General features: G+C 50.2%; 8 protein-coding genes across 8 annotated transcripts; 4 read left to right on the forward strand and 4 right to left on the reverse strand.

Annotated features, from left to right (window-relative positions):
• Nucleotides 1–1,121: 1,121 nt before the first annotated feature.
• C8Q69DRAFT_446056 (hypothetical protein) lies at nt 1,122–1,591 on the forward strand (the record flags this gene model as incomplete). The annotated part of the gene is made up of 2 exons (XM_028629108.1): nt 1,122–1,177; nt 1,228–1,591. The coding sequence occupies 2 exons, from the start codon at nt 1,122–1,124 to the stop codon at nt 1,589–1,591; spliced, it is 420 nt and encodes a 139-aa protein (XP_028483804.1).
• Nucleotides 1,592–3,792: 2,201 nt separating this feature from the next.
• Nucleotides 3,793–5,039, forward strand: C8Q69DRAFT_508506 (hypothetical protein; the record flags this gene model as incomplete). Its single annotated transcript, XM_028632987.1, has 3 exons — nt 3,793–4,367; nt 4,426–4,712; nt 4,762–5,039. 3 exons carry the CDS (start codon nt 3,793–3,795, stop codon nt 5,037–5,039), a joined length of 1,140 nt encoding a protein of 379 aa, XP_028483805.1.
• Nucleotides 5,040–5,083: 44 nt separating this feature from the next.
• On the reverse strand, nt 5,084–6,114 carry C8Q69DRAFT_318373 (succinate dehydrogenase cytochrome b560 subunit). The gene is made up of 3 exons (XM_028627332.1): nt 5,837–6,114; nt 5,648–5,735; nt 5,084–5,587 (listed from the first exon to the last, which is right to left on the reverse strand). The coding sequence occupies exons 1-3, from the start codon at nt 5,889–5,891 to the stop codon at nt 5,128–5,130; spliced, it is 603 nt and encodes a 200-aa protein (XP_028483806.1). The 5' UTR covers nt 5,892–6,114; the 3' UTR covers nt 5,084–5,127.
• A 531-nt stretch (nt 6,115–6,645) lies between these two features.
• On the forward strand, nt 6,646–8,569 carry C8Q69DRAFT_472942 (hypothetical protein). Its single transcript, XM_028631009.1, has one exon. The coding sequence runs from the start codon at nt 7,134–7,136 to the stop codon at nt 8,328–8,330; it is 1,197 nt and encodes a 398-aa protein (XP_028483807.1). The 5' UTR covers nt 6,646–7,133; the 3' UTR covers nt 8,331–8,569.
• Nucleotides 8,570–8,668: 99 nt separating this feature from the next.
• C8Q69DRAFT_472944 (putative gamma-adaptin) lies at nt 8,669–11,952 on the reverse strand. The gene is made up of 5 exons (XM_028631010.1): nt 11,786–11,952; nt 11,584–11,707; nt 11,342–11,530; nt 9,173–11,288; nt 8,669–9,110 (listed from the first exon to the last, which is right to left on the reverse strand). The coding sequence occupies exons 1-5, from the start codon at nt 11,793–11,795 to the stop codon at nt 9,015–9,017; spliced, it is 2,535 nt and encodes an 844-aa protein (XP_028483808.1). The 5' UTR covers nt 11,796–11,952; the 3' UTR covers nt 8,669–9,014.
• Nucleotides 11,953–12,546: 594 nt separating this feature from the next.
• On the forward strand, nt 12,547–14,463 carry C8Q69DRAFT_508509 (putative sterol o-acyltransferase; the record flags this gene model as incomplete). Its single annotated transcript, XM_028632988.1, has 6 exons — nt 12,547–12,671; nt 12,729–13,172; nt 13,228–13,923; nt 13,981–14,236; nt 14,301–14,342; nt 14,437–14,463. The coding sequence occupies 6 exons, from the start codon at nt 12,547–12,549 to the stop codon at nt 14,461–14,463; spliced, it is 1,590 nt and encodes a 529-aa protein (XP_028483809.1).
• Nucleotides 14,464–15,042: 579 nt separating this feature from the next.
• C8Q69DRAFT_472952 (integral membrane protein) lies at nt 15,043–17,348 on the reverse strand. The gene is made up of 4 exons (XM_028631011.1): nt 16,968–17,348; nt 16,825–16,901; nt 15,870–16,754; nt 15,043–15,806 (listed from the first exon to the last, which is right to left on the reverse strand). Exons 1-4 carry the CDS (start codon nt 17,049–17,051, stop codon nt 15,533–15,535), a joined length of 1,320 nt encoding a protein of 439 aa, XP_028483810.1. The 5' UTR covers nt 17,052–17,348; the 3' UTR covers nt 15,043–15,532.
• Nucleotides 17,349–17,819: 471 nt separating this feature from the next.
• C8Q69DRAFT_318564 (hypothetical protein) lies at nt 17,820–23,178 on the reverse strand. Its single transcript, XM_028627334.1, has 4 exons — nt 22,630–23,178; nt 22,378–22,480; nt 19,484–22,309; nt 17,820–19,421 (listed from the first exon to the last, which is right to left on the reverse strand). The coding sequence occupies exons 1-4, from the start codon at nt 22,830–22,832 to the stop codon at nt 17,976–17,978; spliced, it is 4,578 nt and encodes a 1,525-aa protein (XP_028483811.1). The 5' UTR covers nt 22,833–23,178; the 3' UTR covers nt 17,820–17,975.
• Nucleotides 23,179–24,572: the final 1,394 nt, after the last annotated feature.

Raw genomic sequence — 24,572 nt, forward strand, 5'->3', positions numbered from 1 at the left:
GGGGAAGACAGGGAGGACTGGCAGAAAAAAGAGAATTCTTTGCACTGAAGTGTTTGTTGAATTGAAAGAGTGAAGAAGTGAATTAGAAAAATGGGTGTGAAAATGGCTCACCCGGGTGGCTACTCCCTGCCCCTCTTCACCAGACAGAGCTATCGCCCTTGATACCTCCCTGATAGAAGAGTGTCTTGAAAGACTGGAGCAGGTTTTGCCGCTATTGGTATCAGTGACGAAGGCTGTCTTCTCAAAGACTTCGCTATACGAACTATCGTATGTGGATTTGCGGCTGCGAGAATGACATACCTGAATAGCTGCTTGAGGCCTTTTCACGTTATGGATAGTGATCGTTGTTAAAGGCAACCGCAGTCGTTACTCCCATCTGTGGACTGTCTTGGATGAAGGTGATGGATTCTTCAGCCTTTGGGACGAGAAAATCATTGGTATCCTGTGGTTGCGAGGTCTAGGATAGGTGTCAGCTACAGCAAGAATATGGCTAATCGAGGGGGTAGCGACAGATGCCTTCTTAGATATATCTGACGAAGATCCCCTTTAGGGAACTGGGACACGAGGTTGTCAGAGGTTGAATCTTGAGAGGTGTGTCTCACCTCATAATCCAGCCAGCCCCCCCAAAAAGAGTGTAACCAGTCAAGCACTTTCGACAATCAGGATGGTTTCAGCAGATCCGTTTGAAAACTATAAAGTTTAGAATTCAAATCATCCCATATGTGTACTCAGTGGCCACAGGTGGGGTCAGGTTGTAATGAGGCAGATGCACTGTGGTTAAAGGAGGTGGAAAGTTGAAAGAATTATGGATTCAGTGAGAGATATGCGAAGCAGGCACCGCTTCTACGGGGTTCTCCGCCCAGATTCTTTGGGAATATCCGCTTTGAGCAGTCTCGGTGAACGGCAGATCTTATTCACTCAAGTCCAATATCTGCTGGTGTCATTTCCATTCATCAAGAAGCTTAGAGAGCATATATACGATGTTCTCTTCTACCTCTGGTGCCACTTCGTCTTCCAAACTGGCATGAAACTACTAATGCCGGGGTGCAGGCCCAACTCATCTGGCCTACTTTGGAAACTTCAACCCCACATATATATATATAGGATCAGCAACATCAATTATGGGTGGGCTGTCTAAGCGAAAAATTGACCATGAAAGCCGCGAGATGGGAGCAAAGTAAGTACATTGTTTTGCCATAGAATAAGTTACTAATATGATATTTATAGATGTGCTTATGATAAGTGCTTAATGCACCAGATTGGCATCCCACGGGACGCCAAATTCGTCACTCTATATAAAATGGATTGGGGCTTATGCTCTACGGATAATATCAACCTTAATCGCAAGCTGTGCTTGCTAGCGGAAGCTGTTTTCGCTAGTATACTTGGTGCATATATGGGAATAGTGAGTAAAGAGCTACGGATGACATGTCCGTACGGAGATCCCAAAATAGTATTCGATTGGGCTGGGGCATGCACGCATTCATCCCTTTCAGAGTCGCAAAGACTTATAGGTAAGAATAAGCAACCAAAGGGCAGTACGCGTCAACGCATACCAGGGAGTGACGAAAGAAAAACATCAGCAATATGATTCCATCATTGCAATCGGTCCTTGAGACGCATAAAGAACAAACAGATACTGATCCATGAGTGTTTCCTCTCATAAAGGAAAGTATTCGAAAAGAAAACGGGAGTTTTTGAAAAGCGCCTGACGCCTTGATCGTCTTGCAATATCGCATCAAGATAATTGACCATTTTGGGCGCTCATTATAAGCAGAAGAGAATCCTGAACCTATTCTATATCCACTTGCTGCGGCAGCGCCTGCTAGATCATCTTCGCACTATACGAGCGAGCAAAAACGGCTCGTGTGGTTGGAGGAGTTGAAGGTGTGTATACCGTCCATACCTTGCCAGAAAGAACTTTCATGCTCTTGATGCGACAAAGCTGACGAGCTCCCAGTCTGATTGCATGCAACTAAGAAATCATTGAACATGGGCTATGGTTCAGAGAAGTCGGTATTCTAGCACAGATACTAGGTATGGCAGTATCGAGAACGCTGAACGTGTACCCACCTTTGCACTGCCATTTCATGATATGTATTTAGTAGCAGCTCCTAGTATATCAGGGAAATTCAACTGCTTGACAGTAAACCCTGCAGTTCATGATGCGAGATGTGCCAAAGTCCGGACTTGGTTCGTTTACCTTGCCTAAGTACGCGGACTTGCTCGAGCCACGAATGCCACGGGACTAAGTAGTTGCCGATACTTGACACACGGGTTACAGGCTACAACAGGTACAAGTCTACTCCTGACAATGCATTATTGAAAGTATCATTTTATGAAGTCTAAGCCTCTAGCTAAGTAGGTAGCTTAAAGCCTCGGAATCGTGATCGTCACATGACTCATATCTCCCCCATTCTGCCAGGTGTAACCGCTTATTTCTTGGTAGCCTTCTGAGCAGCCTTGGTGACCTTACCGGCACCACCGGCGGATTTCTCAACAGACTATAGAGAAAAATGTCAGTTTTTGAACACGAATTTGAGCGTTTGTAAAGGAAACTCACCTTATTGCAATTTATTATGTTACAGCGCCTTTTCTTTTCTTTTTGATTCTCTTTGCCGATCTGATGAAAAAGGTTTTCATCCAGCTAATCTGACACCATACTTGAGTACTTGACCGATTGGTCGGCTCGTCTGGCCCGTGCGCGGATTCCAACATCGGGGAATCGCCGCCAGCTTAACATCACGTTCGGACGTTGTGGCATGAATTATGCTTTCCTTCATCTAATTTCGTCTAATTGGCAAGCACTGAATCACCAATTCATTCGACAATTGGGAGGAAGTTCTGCGTTCTGCTGCTGTGTAGGCTTGGGTTGTTTCGGAGCCTTCTGACGACGGACTCATTAAGGACCTTCGTGCATAGAACATGAGTCGTCTACTGACTTGGCGGCCTCTCCCCTACAATGGAGACCTCGAAATACAAGTGTTCTATTTGTGGCAGGATTTACTCCAGCAAGAATCATATGCGGCGCCATGAAGCAACCCGTAAGTGCTCTCCGCAATTATTCGTCTCATAGTCCATATGAATAGCTAACAGGCTGAGTATCCAGACAGCAGCGAGACTCGTATTATCTGCGAATTCTGTTCTCGAGAGTTCCGTAGAAAGTGAGAAATCTTCAATGACCTCGACTGCATTCGAAAGTGTGGACTGATGCAGACAAGAGACGTTCTTCTGCGGCATTACAGGAGCTGTTCACACAGAGGTTCTCAACCAATCCCACAGGCTAGAAGACCAGGAAGACGTCGAAAAGCTTGCGATAGGTGCGCTAGAGCTCGAATCACATGCAGCGGTGAAATTCCTTGTGCTACCTGCAAGACCCGTGGCCTCTCCTGTACGTATCAGCGGCTTCGGAGTCCGGAGAAGGGTTCAGATTCATGGCTGGAAAGGAGTAGGGAATCAAATAACCACCGTCTTCTGAACGGAGCGAATGAGGAGACATGTCGTGTTGATGACAAAGTCCCCATTCCTTTCCTACTCAATTATACTCATCCGTCAAATCAGACACCCGAAACTTCAAATCGAGTACTCACAGAGTTCGGACCAGATGATGCCAACCACAGGTGTCCAGAGACCTCTGTATCTGATTCTGGTACTGATGCCATACTGGAAGACCTTTTCTTCAATGAGGCATGGGAAACCATATTTGATCCTCTAGCGACATTCGAACCACACAAAACCCCGTCTTCGCTAGGTCTAGAGTCCCCGCATCTATGCCAGCTAGCTGCTGACAGGATGGTGTCAGAACTCAAGGACGTAGCTTCAGCGCATCCAAGATACTTTGAGAAATTTGACCCAGATCATGCACAGAAATTTTTCTGCTCTGAAAATGTGGCAGACTCCATAGGAGCCTATTTTCAGCGGGCGCATATACCAATTCGCATCATCCACAGAAGCTGCTTCTATCTTGAAACAGTCTCTACATCATTACTTCTTTCGGTATTCTTGATTGGTACCATATGCCAACCAGTGGAGAACCTTTCTCCGCTTACTATACAATACGCGGATATAATTGAGTGGTCGGTATTTGAAGACCCTCAGTTCCTTCGTCTCATGTATATGAAGCAAGAGGAAAATCCTAGCCAGATTGCAGGCGACAAACTAGAGTTTGTTCAAGCTGCGCTTCTTGTGATCATCGTGCAATCAGCAAGTCCTAGTACCGAAGTCCGGCGTCGTATTCGCGTTGTGAGGGTACCTGCCTTACTAGCAGTTGCTCGCGCTTTGTCCCTGACGAAGGTTCAGAGCAGATGGAATGATAATTATGCCCTTTTGGATCATCGCATCTTCATCGAGGATGAAACGCGCATCAGGTATGCGACTACATGCGAATTATTTGGCTACACACATACCAAGACTAATGCGTAATAGGACAATGTGCTTGGTTTTCGTCATGGATTGTCGGTTCGTCATGTTCTACAATAACCCGCCTTACCTCAACCCACTAGAACTACAGTTCGACTTGCCAGCGGGAGACGAGGGAATAGACATAGCGGACGATAAATCATGGGAGCCTTGGGCGTTAGACCAAAGGTCGCATGGGCGACCCCCTTCGATGAATGAATTAATGCAGGCCTTGATGTGCAACCAATGGACCGGCCCTGGTGATCCGCAATTTGGCAATTTGAGCATCTTCAACATGCTTCTACTTATGCTCGGTGAGATATATTCTGAATATATTCAGATGAAGACTAATCGATCACAAAGGATTTCATTCTATAATATTCGGAATACGCAATAGCTTCTGTGACATGTCGAATGCTCGAATACAAGTTGACCGCAGCCTCACTCGATGGAAGGATCTATGGAACAGATGCCTGGAAAGGTCGAGTGCTGACCAGATCCGCCGAGCCGGGTTTATGGTCCAGGCAGCTCAGGACTTATGGCATTACGCGGGGCTCTTACTTCGAACACCGGCATCCAAGACTGGCCCCATTGCAAATGATACGATCACAAATGTTCATCGCGTGCTGAAAGAACCTTGACTCGACTGTCGACTAATACTGATCACTCGAGATATCACAATTGAACTTATCTGGTAGCCCTTCTGTGTTTAGAAAATACCGATATTGATCACTCAAACTTCCACAAAGCCAGCCCCAGTGAAGTACTCAGCGTGGCAACAGCCACAGCCCAAGCAGCATATTGAGCCTGCTTATTTCTTAGGAGGTATCCGCGGTCCCATATCAAATGCTTTGTCCCATTGAAACAGTGGTATGCAAAGGGCAACACAGCGCCAAACTTCACGGCGACCTTTGTTCCCGGTGGAAGTGACCCGAATGCCTCAGCTATAGTTGTCGAATCCAGATGGAGACCCAGCACTGGCGAAAGAAGGTACACAATTGCGAACCCATACAGTCCTCCTGTGAGAATACCACCGGTGATTCGATTCAGTATGGATGCCAACGAGGTGTACCGCCACTTGTAGATGGTGAGATGGGGAGAGACCGGACGCTTAGTGCGTTGTACAGCGAGCCTAGCTTGCGCTTCTTGGGGTGTCATAGTTTTGAGAGAAGCAATATGGCTACTGTATCTGATTTGCATAGTCAGTCTTTGTAGCAAAGTCTAAGATAATGAGGTCGAGAGTTCGCACCTAATGCCGTTATAATGACCCACGAATCTTAGAATCGTCGGGCTCCCGATAGGCCCATGGGCAACCGTTGGAGAGATGTGCAGAATAGCTACATGAACATGTCAGTCTGAAGGATATAACAAAGCGATAGAGCATAGTGATTTAAACTGATCAAGCTCCCAGAAGGTTCGCTGCATGGGACGTATGTACCTCGAGGACATGTCTGTCCTAGCTTCCGGCCATGATAAAACATCAGAGCAGACATTGTAGATATTCACAACCTCCCGCAGGGAGAAAAGTCTAACGATTTGATTCTGGAGATAGCTCGATCACGGAAATCGAATAAAAAGAACAAGTCTATCATCCAAAGACTGGCAGGAAAATATGTACTTCTTGTTGGAGTGGGCCAGCGAAATACCCACCGACTCGGAGAATACCCACATGGAAGCCGAAGATGGAATGCATTTCATATCTAACCAACTAAGTCGCGTCTTAAAGAGGCGAATAATTCAAAGAGGAAATATTTTTGCTCAGTGGTGTCCTTGCACCAGGCACTTATCTGATCTCTTGATATCTAAGGCCATATCTCATGCACATCACGAGGCTGAGCAGTATAGAGAATCAGCCTCCCGTCACCAAGTATGCAGGTGCGATTCTCCCCGATAAGAACGACAGACACTCCGACGGCGGTACTACGAAAGAGCCTTAGTCTATATCGCCGTATAAGCTACTGAAAGGGTAACAGTGAATGTTTCCGTTCGTGCTGCATACAATGCATTATTGCACTCGCTTGAGCCCCATGAACATGTAACCCATCAGCCACCACCAACATAGAACTCTCAGATATTACTCGTCCATGAGAGACTACTCTACTTAGAGTAGTTATTATGCGCTGCAGGGCCGGCGATGATCAGCGTTTCTGATCTGTTCGTGGCGCAAATCGCGATCTCTAAATGGTGCAGTTATCGCTGCAATCATCGAGCGGCGCTACTTAGAGATCCCAGATCTCTTGAACCTATCAGAGTAATGACTCCCTTTGAAATCGGCTAGCACAAGAAACAATAAGAAGAAACACATACAGTCGCATGATTTCCTCCTCGATACGCAACTACTGGAGTTCTGAGTGAACAGCCAAAAAAAGGTCTCTTATTGTTTCTTACTGTTGGTAATATGTCAGGGTGTGGTCGTTATCAGTGGCTACCTATATGGGTATTCTTCCGTTATTTATGCGAACCCCTACCGACCATGCCATCATTTTGAGGCACAGCCACGACGATATCAAACTGCCGCAGCAGTTGCAGTTTAAGTGTGCCAGGGCCTCTTCTCTAGGCTGCAGGTGTTCTGGAAAATCATCATATAAGAATGGCTTCTTTCCAAAATATCTCTGGTGCTTTTGATGGGTATAGAAACATCAGCTAATATTCTCCACAAGACTCCAGTTAACTTGGAGAACATTTATCGATAAAGCCATATACTGAATCCTGTTCAGACACCAGCTACATCATCTATGGCTTTCTACCGTGCCTCCCCCTCCCCCTCCCCCTATGACCTTCGATCAATCATCCAACTCTATCCAGAACAGGAGCCATGGTGTGTCGGATTTGCAGTCACCAGAGGCCGTCGATGCCACAATCAAACCAGCGCAGTGAGCCGCGAAAAGGCGTGTTCCCTTCTGGACAGAGGCACCCGGGACCTTGCACAAGGTCTTGATATCAATGACCTCCTGGATCAGTTGGCACCCCTAGTTCTGTGCAAAAGATGGCATCAGTATGAGTGCCACGACCTGGTCAGCAGATGGGCACGGAAAGTTGAAGATTTCCAAATGAGACAGAACCGAGCCTCTTCGATACGGACGACACCAACCAGAACAGTCAGTCGTTCGTCTTCGTCCTCGCCGTCTACTCTGGGATATCCGTATACGCCGGGATATTCTGAGACCAACCACTACAGACGGCATGGCTCACCGGATGAAATATGCAGCGCCCAGCGCATTAATGATCTCCTGCAAAGCATGAGTGATCGACTCGACAGGGTGGTTGAATCGTTGGAAGATTCAGGCCAACCTTCTGTTCGTCAAAGGGACAACAGTGCACGTTCTACAGCGGGCAGACCCGCACAGCGACAAGCATCTAGTCTCGCCGCCGGTGCTGCTACATCAAGAAGCGCTTCACGAACTGTCGAACCAGATGATTCCTCAGTCCGAAACAGAGGCTCTACATCTACATCAACCAGAACCGAAAGGATATCGGGGCGCACCAGAAACTCATCTGGAACAAGACAGTCCTCGTCCACCGCTACTACTAGAGAGACACCATCTACAACCACAGTATCAGGACCTGACAACCTGCGTACAATTTCTCCTACACGGCCAACAAGAGTAAGAGTCTCGCTAGTAAGAGTACCAGAAGTCAACATCAGCAGAATCACATCGACACCCACAACCACAAGACGCATCGTTACCCAGAAACCTATCGAGGGTGACTGCTCAATTTGCACAAACTCTCTTATCCACGAAGAAGACCACTCCACTGAAAACAGTTCGGGAACAGAAAACGAAAGACAGTCATCAGGTCAACTCTCCTGGTGCAGGGCCCAATGCGGGAATAATTATCATAAGGAATGTATTGATCAATGGCTTTCTACCTGTCGAGACATGTTTCGTAATCCGACATGTCCTTATTGTCGAGCGCAGTGGGTGGAGTGAGAAATGATTTTTTTTTTCTTGTGATTGGTACTTTCTGGCCTTTATTTCTTGATCGTTATTCTCTCCATTTCTTATTCGTGCTTCGTTATGATGCGATGTATATTATCATGCTTGTTGATGTTATAGACGTTTCTTGATGTCTTTTTCTTATATATGTTATGTCATGTTGGTTCCAAGATGTGATTTACCACTGTATGAATGATAGAGTATCAGAAGTTCAGCTTTAGGCAATTCTGCGATCAGAAGTGACTATGTAGCATCACGTAAGAGCGGTAGAATATAGTTACTGGAACAGTTGATCTTCTACAGTTGTTGTAGGTCTCTGAAAAGAGGTAATAGTGGGAGCCAGCTTATGGCAATTGATCTTTCGCTACAAATCCAACAGACGTGTCATGGTAGTTTCTTGACATTCATAAACATCAAGTATATACATGGGATAAATGGGACGAGGATAATGATGAAGGGGTATGATGGGATAAATGGCGGTCGCGCTCGACTATTATGTCCGCCTTCGCGGCTACTCGTCCGCCGGAGGCTACAGGCCTTTGTCAAGCGAAGTCTGCCAGTGATGACCTTGTCCTTGTATGGGTTATTTCACTATTACAATCGCCACAGGCAGCGAATCCGCCATTGGAGAAATCAGGTGTAGGTCTAGAAGTATCTGGTCATATCGCATTGCCTGGATCAAGGCTCTGTCCAATCCACTTGCTCTGTGACCGGGTTACCTCCATCTTTTGAGTATGTTACACGCAGACGGAGACGAAGCTTTGGTGGGAGCGCCTACAAAGATAACAGTTAGTCAGACATCCTAGGACAGAGTCTATATGTTGTTTATGACTTACCCCACTAACAGCTGCCACCTTCATTCCCTGCGTTCCCTCCTCTCCTGCATCCAGATCGGGCTTGTTCATAGCGTTAAGCTGCAGACGCTGGCTCTTGGGCACTGCCGCCTGCAAACCCACACCGGTAAAACGGTCAAAGTTGGATGTGTTTCGGAAACGCGCTAGAATCTGCGCAGCACCGCTTGCATTCCGCTGCACTTGCAGAGTGAGGACGAGATCATTCTTGTTAAATGCAGTATGGGCAGGGGGTGCAGACGACGGTGACGGAGTGGGCACTGGCGATGCAGCAGGAGCCGCTCCAAGACCAGCCAGCAGATCTTGGGAAGCAGAAGTAGATGGAGCAGGGCGGCTGGGCTGCGGTGTTCCGTTGCCACCAAAAAGATCCATGATCGCACTGGTGTTGGACGCAGGCGCAGGTTGAGGGGCAGGCGATGAGACGGTAGAGTCGCCTCCGAGAATATCAGCCAGCAAATCTGCTGTGTTCTGGGAGCCATTGATAGCTGTCGGCGTAGAGGGGACGTCGCTGCCACCCATCAAGTCGAGCAGCATATCCTGCTCGGTCTGCTTCGGTGCCTTCTTTGTCTTGTCTTTGAGGATTCTGCTTTGCCGCTTATTCGTCGGTTGTCCAAGCACTCTCTGCTCTTCGCGGATCTCCGGAGGCGGCATCTTTTCGAGGACACCACGGCGAATCTGATCGTAGCCGAATAGGTTGGTGTATTCGACAGCTCTCTGCTGGATCTCGACGCTGAGATCAGCAGTCCGGCTGCTGAGAAAGCGACGTATCCGTTCAATCTGCGCAGGATCCGACATGCGCGTAGAGAGCTTCATGGAAGCTGTGATGATATATTCCGTGACGATTTGAGAGGCGTAGGTGCTGTTGAGAATGTTCAGGAAGAGGTCGATGATATCACTCTCCTTGACTTCCTTGACCAATTCTTCTTCCTCGTACTGTCCCCCACGGAGCAGATTATCACCATATTCACCAATGACCCAGGCTGCCGCTAGAGTGAGACCTTCCTGAGAGATGTCTTCCTTTAGGGAGGCGTATAGCTTCTGCACAGAATAGGTCTGCAGTTCCGGTGTGGTCGCGATAAGCCGCACAAATGAGGACAGGATCTGCTCCTTCACATAGTTGCCTGCAAGTTTGAGCACCCTAAGCATCGTGTCAACGTGCCAGCGCTTGTTCGGTGCAAACCGGTCCGCGGCAATTCCAATCTGGGTAGTCATGACGGGCTTGAATTCATTGTCCGCTACCTCCAAGAAAGCAAGCAGTTCTCGCACCAGGACGCGGATATTACTCTCGTTGATCAAGGTAAAGCTGAGGTCGAGGGCACGGCGGCGAATGCTGATATCCGGGTCCCGCAGACATTCCAAGATAGTGTTGCGATGTCTCTGGACGGCATTGGGCTCTACCGCCACGACCTTGATGAGGGTGTTAAGAGCGACGTAACGAATGTTGTTGTCTTTGTTCGCAAGGAATTTTCCAAGAATATTCACGCCCAAAACTCTCAGGCCCGAGTCTGCCTCGATGTCCAAGATCGTCAACACAGCTTCGTACAGAATGGCATTTCCAACGTTCTTTGACGACTCCGTGTTCGTTGCCACCTGGGCCAGAATATCGTTGATGAGCTCGCTGGTCGCTACATCGCCCCGGCCCAGGACGCGCAAGAATCGCAAGATCTTCACCTGCAGGAACGGGTCTGTAATTCCTGAGACGTCGTGTTCAGGGGCGTATCCAGAAGTCGTCAAGCTCTTCAACGTGCGAACCAACCCGCCAGCCAGTGGCCGGAACGCTTCAATGACGCCTTCCGGGCCCTCCTCCGACTCCTCAGCTTCACAGAAATCTGTCGCCAGCGTCAGTCCACACAGCAGGACGCCGTGGTTCCGATCGGAAAGTAGCAACTTGGCTTTCTCCAAGAAGTGCTCCTGTAGATCGGGAACCTTGCGACAGATCCGCATCGCGCAAAGCGCAGCCTTCCGTCGAATATAGGGATTCGCCGTTGTAAGCAGAGATTCGATTTCGGGGAAAAGATCTCGGGACATCTCGACGGACGCGATATTACCTAGGGTGCAAAGGGCGAGACCGACGACGTATTGATTGGAGTGGTTCAAGTCGCTGCTCATGTCAATGTACCGCTTCTGGATATTTCCCGTAACACGGAGACTCACTTCTTTAGCGAATTCGTAACTAATGTCAGGACCTCCTGGTTCTCATCTAAAAGCAACATGGTCCCCAGATAACCCAAGCGCTTGTCTGCAAAGCGCGGAGACGCCAGCAACTTCAGACATTCTATTTGACCAAAGTGCGTACGTTCTCCGAGGGTGAATAGATACAGTAGCTTCGCTACATTGTTCCTCCTGCGTTCCTGGTATGAGTCGCGGCTCCTATCCTGAATCGATAGACAACTAACCGTATGTTTGAATCGTGGCTCTCTTCTCTAAAGGAGGCACGGATGGCCGCACTCTCCTTCTGAACAACTGCCCGCTCATCCGCGATCGTCTTTGCGGATCGGACATTGCGAATAAATTGCTTGACTGCACGCGTTGGTCAGCCTGGAGACTGCGGACGGGACACGGTGTAGAGGATAAGTGGCATTGTGGGGGAGTACGTACGAGAAGTCATTGTGGCTTCGAGCACCCCCGACGGGGTGAGACAACTCTGGGAACGTCACAGGGTATTGAAGTCGAAACCAAGATAAATCCAGCAAGACAGTTCCGCACAGCCTGACGTCCTCCCCGATGCCGTGGCGGTTGGATGCTTGTTGATGCACGGAGAGATGCTCGCACGATGCTTGTCTTGGCCCGCCTGGCTGGAGCACGGGGTCTGGGTAAGTTACGGGGACACGATACCGTATCAATACAGACCCCGTATCAGGAGAAATACGTGCTAGTCCATAATGATCTTAGCGTAAGGCGGTGAGCGTTTCGGGTTCCCGTGACATGGTCTTACATAATCTGGACCGCAGAGAGTTGATGATTGATGAATCATCAACTAATCATTCCAACTTGCAGCTGTCAACGTCCTCCGCGCGATGCCGTACGGTAGAGCTGAATCGGATGCTTTGGATGTCCTTTCTTTTGCGGAGGCAACAATCCTGGAACTTCCGTCCTTCCGAGCAGCCGGTATACGGGTCGTTTACCGTCCGACGTGGCTCTTTCAACGGGCATTGCAAGTAGATAGCGTCCGGTCGATCGCGCCCCCCGAGTCCGACCTCGAGGGGGCTGACGTAGTTTAAACAAATAACTATCTACCCCCCAACCCAAGGCAGCCCCCAATGTCGCAGCTTATATCTATCTATTAGCCACTGAACCCTTCCAACTACAGCTGCGCGAAGTCATCGTCTCGACTTCTAAAGAAGAGTTGAACCATCAAAATGTCGACGTCGGTCGCAAATGGCAGTGCGACTGAAACACTACGGCCGCGTAACAAGGCCTCCAATAAACGGGAGGAGCAACCTCTACCGTCGCCTTTGGAGAAACTGGCCACAGAGGAATCTAGGTACGTGATTGAAAGAAACACATGAATTCTCCCCTACTCATCAAGATACCGTCATAGTGGCACTTCAACCCCCGTGCCCGAAGATGCGCCTCCCTCCGTCCACTCCCTTTCTTCCGCCAGGAAACAGGTGCGAGCACGACGCCGTCTGTTCTATACCATCGACTACGTTCCCCGCGTTTCGCATTTCGATCCGGAGAGCGATTATCATGACTTCCACGGATTCTTTACTCTCTTCTGGATCGGTCTGTCCATCATGGTCGTGACCACGATGCTGCGAAACATCAAAGATACTGGTTACCCACTGCGCGTCCATGTATGGAGTCTATTGACGGAGAACGTATGGCAACTGGCGCTGAGTGATCTGGCTATGGTGACCACGACGGGGCTGACATTGCCATTACACCACATGTCGAGGAGAAGTAAAGGATGGCTCCGTTGGTCTCAGGGGGGCATGGTTATCCAGAGCTTGTTCCAATTTGCCTGGCTCTGTCTTTGGGTGAGGTAAGGACAACTATTTAATGGAGATCGAGGTCGGGTTAAATACTAACTACACCAGCTGGCCTTTTCTGCTCGACTGGGCCTGGACAGCTCAGGTCTTCTTCACCCTCCACACGTTGGTGCTCCTGATGAAGATGCACTCCTATGCCTTCTATAACGGGCACCTGAGCGAAACGCAGCGTCGCCTGGCTTCGTTGGATAAGCCCGAATCAGCATCGATGGACGCAGCTGTCCGATATCCGCGCGTATCGCGAGATGGACATGTTCGGTCAGAGTCGCAGGAACCACCGGCGTCGGTATCCAAGCTCCGGGAAGATCTGGCGACGGAGCTCACTTCGCCCTTGGGAAATGTCACATACCCGCGTAATCTGTCCGTCGGGAATTACGTCGACTATCTGTTCTGTCCTACTCTCTGTTATGAGCTGGAGTACCCGAGAACTAACAAAATCCGCTGGTCAGAGGTCTTTTTCAAGACCTTGGCCGTATTTGGCTGCATTAGCTTGCTCACATTGATCACGGAAGAGTTTATGCTTCCAGTCCTCAGCGAGGCAAGCGTTCAACTGCAAATCCACAGCACTATGGCCGATAAAGCGTTGATCCTCGCCGAAACTATCAGTATGCTCCTGTTTCCGTTCATGCTAGCCTTCCTCTTGGTGTTTCTGGTCATCTTCGAGTATGTGCTGGGCGCCTTCGCGGAGATCACCCGTTTCGCAGACCGTCGCTTCTATTCTGACTGGTGGAACTCCTGTGATTGGTGAGACTTCTCCTTTGCCCTATCATCAATTGGAGCAATGCTAATTCTGTTGGCCAGGCTCGAGTTCTCTCGTGAGTGGAACATCCCAGTCCACCACTTCCTCCGACGCCATGTGTACTTTTCCTCAAAGACACACTTCTCAAGCTCTGTCTCCATGTTCATTACCTTCTTAGTCAGCTCCATCGCGCATGAACTGGTCATGGCTTGTATCACCAAGAAGCTGCGTGGCTATGGATTCCTCACCATGATGCTACAACTACCCATCATAGCTATTCAGAGGTCCAAGTTCATCAGGGGCCGGCGCGTCCTCAATGTAAGCTTGCCTTCTGTCACCCCCTACACTGACGAACCGAGTTACTAACCACTTTAATCAATAGAACGTCTGCTTCTGGTCCTGCATGATCATTGGGCTTTCGATGGTAAGTGCATAGATCAATCCCCTTGGCACTTCTTAACCCTACAAGTTTCCACCAAGAGACTCGATCGAACAACAACTTATAATCTCTCTTCCAGATGTGCGCCCTCTATGTCCTTGTCTGAATCAAAAGACATCGGCAACCAGTCGAAATCTCACCATCTACATCTTATTCCCTGTACAATAGTTGCCCCCTACACTGTCGGTTAGTATACCCGCATTACTCACGGTCGTACTTTGTTTCCGGAAAAAGCACAACCATCAACAACAACAATAATAGAACACACGGAAAAGGGCAGCACGGACAGGTCTTTTTCTTTCAAGAGATACCCACAAATACCTTTTTAAAAACCTATTACGCTTTCCCTAGCATTGACTTTAGGGTCCGGAGTCTAATTCATTGAGGAAGGGTTCTCCATATCCCATATCCACATCTCATCGTTTCGCTTCTATTCGATTCACTTCAACCAACTGTATTAAATACTGACCTTCCTTTTTTCCTTTCCCCCGAGCTTTCGATTTTGGCTTGTTTTGGTTATATTCGTGCAATTCAGTCTCTGTATCGATAATACTTAATTGTCTTCTTTCATGCCCTTGGACGAGCTTTTTTCGGCCAATGCTTGGCTAGAATGGATCATCGCATGTTTAGACGTTGTGTCCGCTAGGTCTTGAGTGCAGTAGAAATTCAATTGATGTATATAAGATCAAATATTCTCTTCATTCATGATCTGTAGGCTATGTAGCAATGACTATATGTCGACGAGATAGTGGCAGATGGATGATAAACAAACAAGATGTAGTCAATGAACGAGATGCGAGAGCATGAAACAATCGCTTTACCCGAACGCCAATCCTATGATGAAATGCGCAAAACGAAAAGTCTTCAAGTCACTTGAGCCCAAAGCGCCAGTCTAGAAAGTTCGGGAATAGGGCGGTCAACCCATTTCTGAGAAATCCAGTATTGAAACTCTTAACGGTTAGGTAGAAATACGACCTTTGGGATCATCTGGCATGATGCTGTCTTGGGTGACTAGCGGAGTAGTCAATTTGGTCCTCTTGAGTATATATATCGGTCAACATCTGTGACATAGGCTCCCCAAAGAGTCGTTGAAGTCTTGCCGTAATGTATTCGTAGACTCAGAGTCACAAGGCAGGAGCACAGCTCCTGTAATATCCACTAAAATATGGCAGGGTTTAAATGTGCTCGATAGGCTCCTCGGGGAGCAATTCTTCCCTTTCTCTCCGGCTTCTGGGTATGCAGGCCTTCAGTGGCGGTCTCACAATGTCATTGAAGACAAAGGTGCCATAGACTAGCATGGCGAAACCAGCAACTTGAAGCCACTTGAACGTCTCCCATCCCAGACCAAGAGAGACCAGCCAGATAAACAGGGTACGACAAGTGTCGATGGTGCTGCGAGACGTAGCGGACACGGTTCGAGTAACGGAGAGACCAAAATAGTTGAAACCGCTGCAAAATAGATTGTCAGATTCAGGATGCAACTGGGAACTGGAAACGGTGGGAGACACATACCCGATACTAACCATGATGAGCACACTGGATACTGCGACAGCTCGATTGGTGGTGATTTCATGCCAGCCTTCCTTGAGATCAAAGTAGCCGTACCTGCCGGCTTCTGTCCGTCCGATGGCCAGGTGCAAGATGACCATACCCACAGCAGTGACAATAAACCCAAAGATACCTTCCCAGCCAACAACCTTCAACGGTTCCAAAGCATAGTGCTCCAAAATCCACTCCTCGAGAACGAACTGGGTCGCAGTGAAAATCTGAGCGCCAGCGATCAAGAGCACGCCAATGATGGTGCGCACAGCCTCTGGTGTCCTGGCTGTGGCATGAACATCTTCCACTGCCCTCGAAACGACAGCCATGGCATTTCCTACCACATCATCAGAAGCCTCACCGCTATCGCTGAAGAGGGCACCAGCGAGACCAACGAGGCCTACACCAACAACCACGATCACCAGGGACAGCCACTGGTAGAGGTACAATTTCCTGCGAAGAAACAGGACGCTGAAGAGCCCGACAAAAAGGACGAGTGCTCCACGGGTCATCTGGTAGATGCTTGCCGCCACGAAGAGCAGGCCCACGTTCATCAGTGTCGTTCCAGCGATGTCGCAGCACGCCGGCGCAGCCAGCAGAATAGTCTTCCATCCTTCAAGCCTTATTCGCGTTTCATCATTGGGAACAAGCGGCTTGTTGATGGGGTTTGGTCCACCTGGTCCTCCCAGGGTGCGGTCTTCGTCGTCGTCATCGGCAGCATCAACATTGTTGACCGGCTGATAACCGCCGGCTAGAAGAGGTGCAGTGTCGGCTGATCGGCGAGTAGTGTATCGAGAATATATCCAGGAGAGGAATACGACGAGCCAGGAGCCCATTTCTCCAATAAACATCTGGGCACTGTATTGAGGGCTCGGTCATTAACGTAGCTCAGGGTTCAAACAGACTGGAGCAGACGGGAGAAGCTTACGTCTGGATCACCGGCTGTTCGAATAATTTCCGCTCTTTCGGGTCAGGAGAATGACAATTCCTGACACATTGCATGTCCTGAGATATCAACGTTAGCACTTTCTCCGCGTCTGACATCGGAGCAGCGGATTATCCCCAACGGACCTGGTACTTGCTCAGAAGAGTATTGCAGACGCCGGTCAGAAGCATCATCCCGACAAGGAACGGGATGAGTGCCTTGGGGGCCATTTTGACTGCCGTTGCACTCAGCGTCGTAAAGAGGATACAATGGATGGCAAAGAGCTTCTTGGAGCTGGGAGCTCCTGTCGTCGAAGTGGAGCTTCGGAAGGTAGCAACTCCAGTGAGTTTGGAAGCCCTGTGCAGGAACGGTGTTATCTTAGTATAAGGATCTCCTTATCTGCTGTCCATCCTACCTGGCTGCGATACCAGGATACAGTTCCAACGACAAGAGATGAACCCTAGATGAGAGATGACGGGTTGCGGTGATGATACAGAAGGCCCATGGGTCTGGAGTCACGCGTCCGCCTTATCGGCTGATCGGCGGGTCTTGGCACTTTCATCGGAGATAGTCTTAAGTTATCCGTGTTATCCCGTAGCGTGATGGTACAGTACTACAAATGATAGTTATGGGCCTTCGTTTTCATTTCTAGAAGTGCATCAACATAAGGTTGTACGTTGTTCCTATCTATAGTGGATCGAACGAGAAAATGAATACTGTTCCAGGCGCGCATAAATGGCATACTCTACGCCAACTCTCCATAATAACTGGCATAGAACGACATTGCAAGAAGACATAGCGATCAAGAACCTCAAAAAGTGTACAAAGTATCCTTGGTATCATCGTAACCCGCAGGCATAAAATATTGGAACAAGAAAAGACAAAAGAAGAAGAAAAGAAGCCAAGATCATTCTCCCCATCTCCAATGCCCCTCAAAAGGTCAGCATCAAACTTTTCTGTCCCGCAAAACGCCCTCGCTCGATCAAGAGAAAAGTAAGACAAGGGAACACAATCCTGATGGAACAAACATAGTCCTGGCCCAGAAGGTCTTGTAGTGTACAATCAGCATCTGTCCTCACGCCACAGAACGAAAAAGAGGCCACATAATCAAAAGCGCCACCGAGGTTGCTCTCCCTCAGATGGTAGGTGAGAGATTAGATGGCATAGAGATCAATCGGTCCGCTATCAAAACTGAGCTCTGCGTCTTTATGATCGATAGTGTCCCAGTTGAGATCTTCCCATCGGTCATTCATCAACAGATCAAGTTCACCCTCAACGTGGCTAGGAAGATTTACCCAGTCAGCGGGAATCCAATTGTCGTCGCTCACACCACTGATCTTAACGTCAACATCTTTGGATGGTTCAGCATCCTTAGGCGTCTGAGTAACCGCGCCCGTCTCAACCGAGTCCGGTGTGTCTTCCGCCGTGTTCTTGCTGAAAGCTTCTGAGTTGAGGAACTCCTCAAGTGGGTCAAAGCCCAACCCATGCAAGCTATCATCCCCAAAGTCCATGAATGTGTCATGGATAGCCTCAAGCGAGATCGTGCTATCCGCCCACGGGTCCTTGGTTGCCGCATCCTCAGCGGACGAAATCTGCACCGAAGTCTTGCCGCCCTCTTTCCTCTCTTCTTTGCCTCCAGTAGGTCTGCCAGCAGGCGGTTTACCGGATACGGTTCTTGGGGTTTGCAACTGATTGGATGCCGGGGATGTCGACTTGGGACCAACTTGGCTGGGTACACGGCCCATAGGGGTAGCCCCGACGGTTGCTGGGGTTGCCCCATCACCCTTGATATCCTGCTTCAGGCCAACAATACCCGGCTTACTAACAACGCGCTGCATATCCGGTGCCGCAGCTGAGACCTTCGATTCCTGCACTGCTGGTTTTTCTTTGTCTTGGGCAAGAACCGTACGAAAGCTCTCCAGCGCAAACTCCAAGGGATCGCCGATTTGCTCAACTTTGTGGCTTTCCTCGACATGCTTATCCAGTGCGGCTTGCGTCACAAAGCCCTTTTGGTGGTGCTCACATTCAAGCTCAGCACACTTGAATGGACCAACCAAACCAGCTGTGGCCTTGTTGACGTCGACAGGCGTTTGCTTGGCACCTTGCGCCTTCGATGCAGCAGTGGCGGCTGCTTGGCCCTGAGCTGGGGTACCAGGAGTTGTGCCATGGGACTGCTTTCTCTTCTTTGTCGGAGGCAGTTTCAGCTTGTCTGGGGTCAACCCTCCTGGGCCGTAGGCCTGAGGAACACCTTGAGGCGAAGGGGCACCCAAAGCAAAGGGAGCTTGTGGAGCTGTGGGTGCCGGAGGAACGCTCTGAATCGAAGCACGTCGGGCGCGTTGCAGGGCTTCTTCTTGTTGCTGAAGTTGCTGCAGATTGCTAGCGTTCAGCTTTGCCTGGGTGGCCGGCTGACCAGCAGAAGTAGTGGCAGCCGCCTGCTGTGCAGCTCGTTGAGCGGCAGGTTGGCTTTGCACCTTACTGATCATGGCAGTGAACAGCTTCTTGATGTAGGTGATCGTTTGCGCCAGAGATTCAGGTGGTATGGTGAACTGGTCATTGATCGTCCAGTCTGGATCTTTGAATTGCCTCATGAGTTGAATGCGCTGTAGCTGTCATTAGCAGGGATGGCATCATACGAAAAAAAAAGCAGTGAGATTTTACTTACCATACCAAGGAGACTCCGGACACTCTTCTCCTGTCCCGGAATCTTTGCGAACCATTGCACCAACGTATCCATCCTACCTAACATATCTGTGCACTCTCTGAGTTGCTGGGCCATGACAGCCTTCTGCTCAGGAGGTATTTTCACAGGCTTGGGAGGGGGCGCATTTTTAGAAATCTCAGCATACAGAAGTCTAAGCTTTTCAGGAATATGGCCCCACGCCTCTTCCGCTGCAGCCTTTGTTATCGGGGCTCTGGTCTGTCTGCGCATGTGAGCTTCCAATTGCTCACGCTGCTGCGGGGTCATAGCAGCCAACTGTTCACGGGTGAAATTAGGGCGCGCTGTGACCGCGGGGGCTTGGGAGGCAGGTGGTTGGGATACTGGCTGAACCTTAGGAGGTGGGACCTCTGTCACCTCATCACTAGGCCTCTTCTTGGAAGCCGCCTTCGCCGGTGACGCCTTTACATTCTTTGCTGCCGCAGTGGCCTGGCTCTTAGCATTTGCTTGCGGCGTCTGTTGCGGGACCGGTTGCTGTTGTTTCATGAGTGGTGTTGTCTGAGGAGCCGGCGCTGGTTGCTGTTGAGGTTGTTGCGCTGGTTGACCTTGGTTCAGTGCTGCCTGCTGCGCAAATGCTTGGGCTGCTGCAGATTTCTGAGCTTGCATTATCTGTTTCTGACGATTCCGATGCAGCAGTTCCCTTAGCTGTTCATCTGTGTAGTTCTGTGCCTGAGCACCTAGTCTCTGTCGGGCTATATGTATGTCATTTGCTGTAATTGGACGCATCGCTGCTGCCATATTGAACGGCGGATGTTGATGCTGGCCAGGCTGGAAGTTCTGCGGTGCCATGAATGGCTGCTGGTGCCCTGGGAAGTTCGTCATGGGCAGCCCATGGTTTTGACCGCCCTGCTCCGGGTTACGATTCGCATCCCTCCCCTGGGTCAGAGTCTGCGCAAGGTGAAGTCGTTGAAGAGTGAGCAACTTTGGAAGGTCTACACCCCCAAGAAGGTGGGGGTTCTGAGCTGCCCATTGTTTAAGCTGGCCCCACGTTTTAACAGTCTTTGGCACAGGTGAATTCATATTGTTTGAATTGAGGATCGACGGCGGGAAAGGCCAACGATCCATTTCCCTGACTTGTTCAGGAGTCATGTCTAGACCGCCATTCTGCGAGCGGAAGAATTGCAATTTCTGAAGATCGTTCTGTTGCTGTCGTTGCTGCAATGACATCTGCTGGCCTGGTAGCATCTGGTTCTGTGGTTGTGCACCACCCATCCCAGAAATCTGTTGCTGCAGGCCCATCGTTGCGCGCATGTTTGGGTCGTTAGACAGCTGACCGTTCGGCATTTGCGGAGTCTGGCCTGTGTGAGAAAGGTTCGGCTGCATCGACATAGACTGTTGAGCGGCATTTGCTCTTGCCATGACTTGATTGCGACGATTCATCAGAAAGGCGTTGATCTGCTCAGGCGTCATCTGAGACAATTGTTCCTGCACCGCAGGAGGCAAGCCGGGAGGTATCTGGCCTCGATTTTGCATAGCAGGCTGGCTAGGGATTGACTGGACGCCCGGAGGCTGTTGGCCCATACCAGGAGCTCGGGACTGTGGTCGAGGTTGAGCACCGACCTGGACCGGTGACATCTGCGGGCCCAGTGGTCGGTTCAGCATCGGCATGGCTGGACTGGGTTGGGCCATCGTCTGGGGAATTTGGGGATTGACCTGACCACCTTGCGACATGGCCATCTGCGCCTTTTGGGCGGCTTGGGCGCGAGCATGCGCTTGCGCTTGGGACTGAGCCTGCGACTGCGCCTGAAACTGTGCTGCTTGCTGGATCCGCTCCTGCTGCACATTATGGGAATTCTGGAGATGCTGCTGCTGGGCCAAGAAGTGAGGGTTCATGGATCGGTTGGCATTCGGCTGGCCATTCTGTCCGAGCTGTTGACCGCTTGGAAACATCCCCTGAGGCCCAGCAAATTGCTGTGGATTCATCTGAGAAGAGCTGGCAGGTACAACCAGCTGACCCGCTTCCTGCGAACGAAGACCGTCTGCCTGCTGTCCTTGGATGTTTTCGACGTTGCCGATAAATGATGTAGGATCAAGGTTTTGTTGAGCATTCATGGGAATCGCCGAATTTCGCTGAAGGCCAATCATATTTTGGACCATCTGTCGCTGTTGTGGGTTCATCATCGGGTCCTCCATCATTCCGCCACTGGGGTCAACACCTCCGTTTTGTGCGCGAGCCATCTCCATGCGATTCCGCTTATGTCTCCTCAGCTCCCTTAGAGCTTGTGAACGGAAGAAGTACGTCATCGGTTCGATATTCTTCCTTGCAAGATATTGTCTCTGCTCCTGGGTCATGTTCTGCAGGTTCATCTTGATCTTCTCCATATCCTCAGGCGAGGTCTTCAGTAGCATTTGGTTGGCTAACCGACAGACCTGCTCAAACTCTTGAGGAGACAGCATGTTGAGATCATCGCGTAGTGGCACACCAGTGCCTTGTCGCTGCTGGGCCTGTTGCTGCTGCATGAATGCTTGCTGTGACTGCTGTTGTCGTTGTTGTTGTTGTTGTTGCTGCTGCTGTTGCTGTTGCATTGCGGCTTGTTGATTCGGGTCATTCATCCCCATCGCCATCTGCTGTTGGACTTGCATCGGTGACGCCTGCATCGGCCGGTTGATCTGTGGAGCGAAACCCGGCTGCATGAGGTTCTGACGAACACCGGCCATACCTGGACCGGCTCCTGCTTGTTGCATCATTCCGCCCTGCATCACTGCGGCCTGTCGTGCCCTAGTATCTCGGATGTGAACCAGTTTATCTGTACATTCCTTCTCGTAGTCAACCTGTTGCGCAAAGATATTAGAACTTCCAAGAGCGGGTCGCACGGTTCTATGTCTTCTTGGGGCATTACCTTCTCCCTCGCATCCCTAAACGCTTTCTCCTCAAAGCTCAGGGCTGCCTGGACGGCACTCTGCAGCTCGATCCGGGGTTGAATCAGACGGAGGGACGATATCCTTGCGACAAAAATCAGTGATAAAGTACAAGCAAAAAGTAGCGAGAGAGAAAGTTGGGGAGTGCGCGGCAAGATCAAAGATGCGAGACACGGTCGTGGAACGGGTTGGAACCTGTCGCAACCCAAGGTCGCGCAAGAAAGTTAACTCACATTTGGTAGACCTTCATCGCCCGCTCCTGGATGGGCACCTCCGCCCGCCATCCTGCAAACGGGCCCTGCGACTGCAACGCTTGGGCGACATATCTCAAGATCACCTGCGCATTTTCGTTTTTCTGGGGAACTTGCACGGGGCCTGGCGGCTTGCCCGCGCCGGGCATGCCTCCGCCGACATTGGAAAAGCTTGCGGGATTCATATCAGAAGCCCCAGTGACGGGCAACTGGGGAGAGATCCGCGATAGTCGTCCTTTGACGTCAGCATTCGCTGAAGAGAAAAGCTCCTAAACCATACGGCGATGAAGTCCGAGGCCGCGATGCGAGGTAACGACGGAAGGGATCGACCAGAGACACGGTCGACGAAAAGTGTATATCGCGGGTGCTGCGGCGGGTGGAAGAATCGCTTCCTGTCTGCAGAATCATACACCCAGCAGGCTTCAGCGTCAGTGTTCGACCGCGCGAAGCAAGCAAGCAAGCAAGCGGAGAAAGACCAGCACAGCAAGGGTTGGCTTCGACGGGGGGGAATGAGCCCTTTGGGCTCCAGAGGCGGACACGGTCAAGTGGACTGAGTGTGGCAGAGTTCGAGTGAGGCGGCGTATGATTTTCTCTAGGTGGTGACAGATGACAGGGGTGGGTAGACCCGAATTAGGCGTCAGGCCGCGCTGGGCGAAACGAACGGGTGGGTGTTGGGGAAGACAGAGAGAGGGAACGGCGTTGAGGTGAGGAAGACAGTAGAGTTGATTCCAGAAAAGGGAGACCAGTCAAAGGTCTGTGAAGCCGTGGATGACCAGTGCGAACCGTGTGATCGCGACTGCGAAGAGCGGGTTTGGTACCGGTGGAACACACGAAGACTGTCGGAGAGATGGTTTCAACACCAGAGAGGGGACGGTCGCGACTGTGTGGCCGGGGGGGAAGAACAGCCGCGAAACGCACCTTTCGCAGAGACTCTCCGGGAAGGGGATTCTTTGCGGTGGTGGAGAGGAGAGGAGAGGAGAGGAAAGGAAAGGGAAGAGGGATGGTGGTGAGCTAAGGATCCATGGACGGACAGCAAGGGAGCAGATAGAAGAGTACCGTACCAGGATTAGAATCGAATAGGATTAGGATGAGGATCTGAAGGATGGGCGAAGCATGCGGAAGGTCCTTGAAGATCTGTTTGGTCGTTAGCGGGCAAAGGACTAGCGACGGGAGCGATGGAGTCTGGTGGGACAGCCAAACGGGCCGGAGAAAGCACGGCCAAGGCCCAGCAATATTATTTATTATTTATTACGACGCTGTCTTCCTGCAATTGTTCGTGGTGACTCGTGTCTTTGGTTTCATGTTGCGCTGCTGCTCCTGGACTGCTAGATAGTTGATATTCTAATAATATTCTAATAAAATACGTGGCGATCGTGCGAGAAACCGTGATGCCAACAGGTCAGGTCAGGCCTCCAGATGCACCCAATCGAGTTCCCGATGCGCTTAGACCACGTGATCTGTCATCGACCGTCTTTTGTCTAGCCAAAGAATTCAATTATCATTATTACAAGGACGACGTCGCGATCTCGGCCAAACTCCTCGTTAGACAAGCTCAGTCGCCTTTCAATGGAACTGACTACATACAGTATAGAGTAGTTAGTAGTTAGAAGTACGACAACAGGGAAATAATCCACCCGGGAAAAGCCGGTGTCCTCGCTGAAGGGATTGGGGAGCTCAACCATAGCAGCACCACGCCAACCAGCGCTGCTGCAGTGCGATGATCAAAACGCTATATAGACGCACGGACCAGCTCATTCGATTCTTCATTTCAACTCCTCTGGACACCGCCTTGTAGCTAGGTTGGCACAGGAACTCATCTCTACTGATCAAACCCAATGGCTAGTTAACTGCGGAGTATGGTAGTTTACCACCTCCGGTGTTCCAGGAACCACTGCAATTTTTGCATCTGGCCCTGGCCCGAAAGC

The sequence above is a fragment of the Paecilomyces variotii genome, assembly GCF_004022145.1.
Source record: "Paecilomyces variotii strain CBS 101075 chromosome Unknown C8Q69scaffold_8, whole genome shotgun sequence".
NCBI classification, from domain to species: Eukaryota; Fungi; Ascomycota; class Eurotiomycetes; order Eurotiales; family Thermoascaceae; genus Paecilomyces; species Paecilomyces variotii.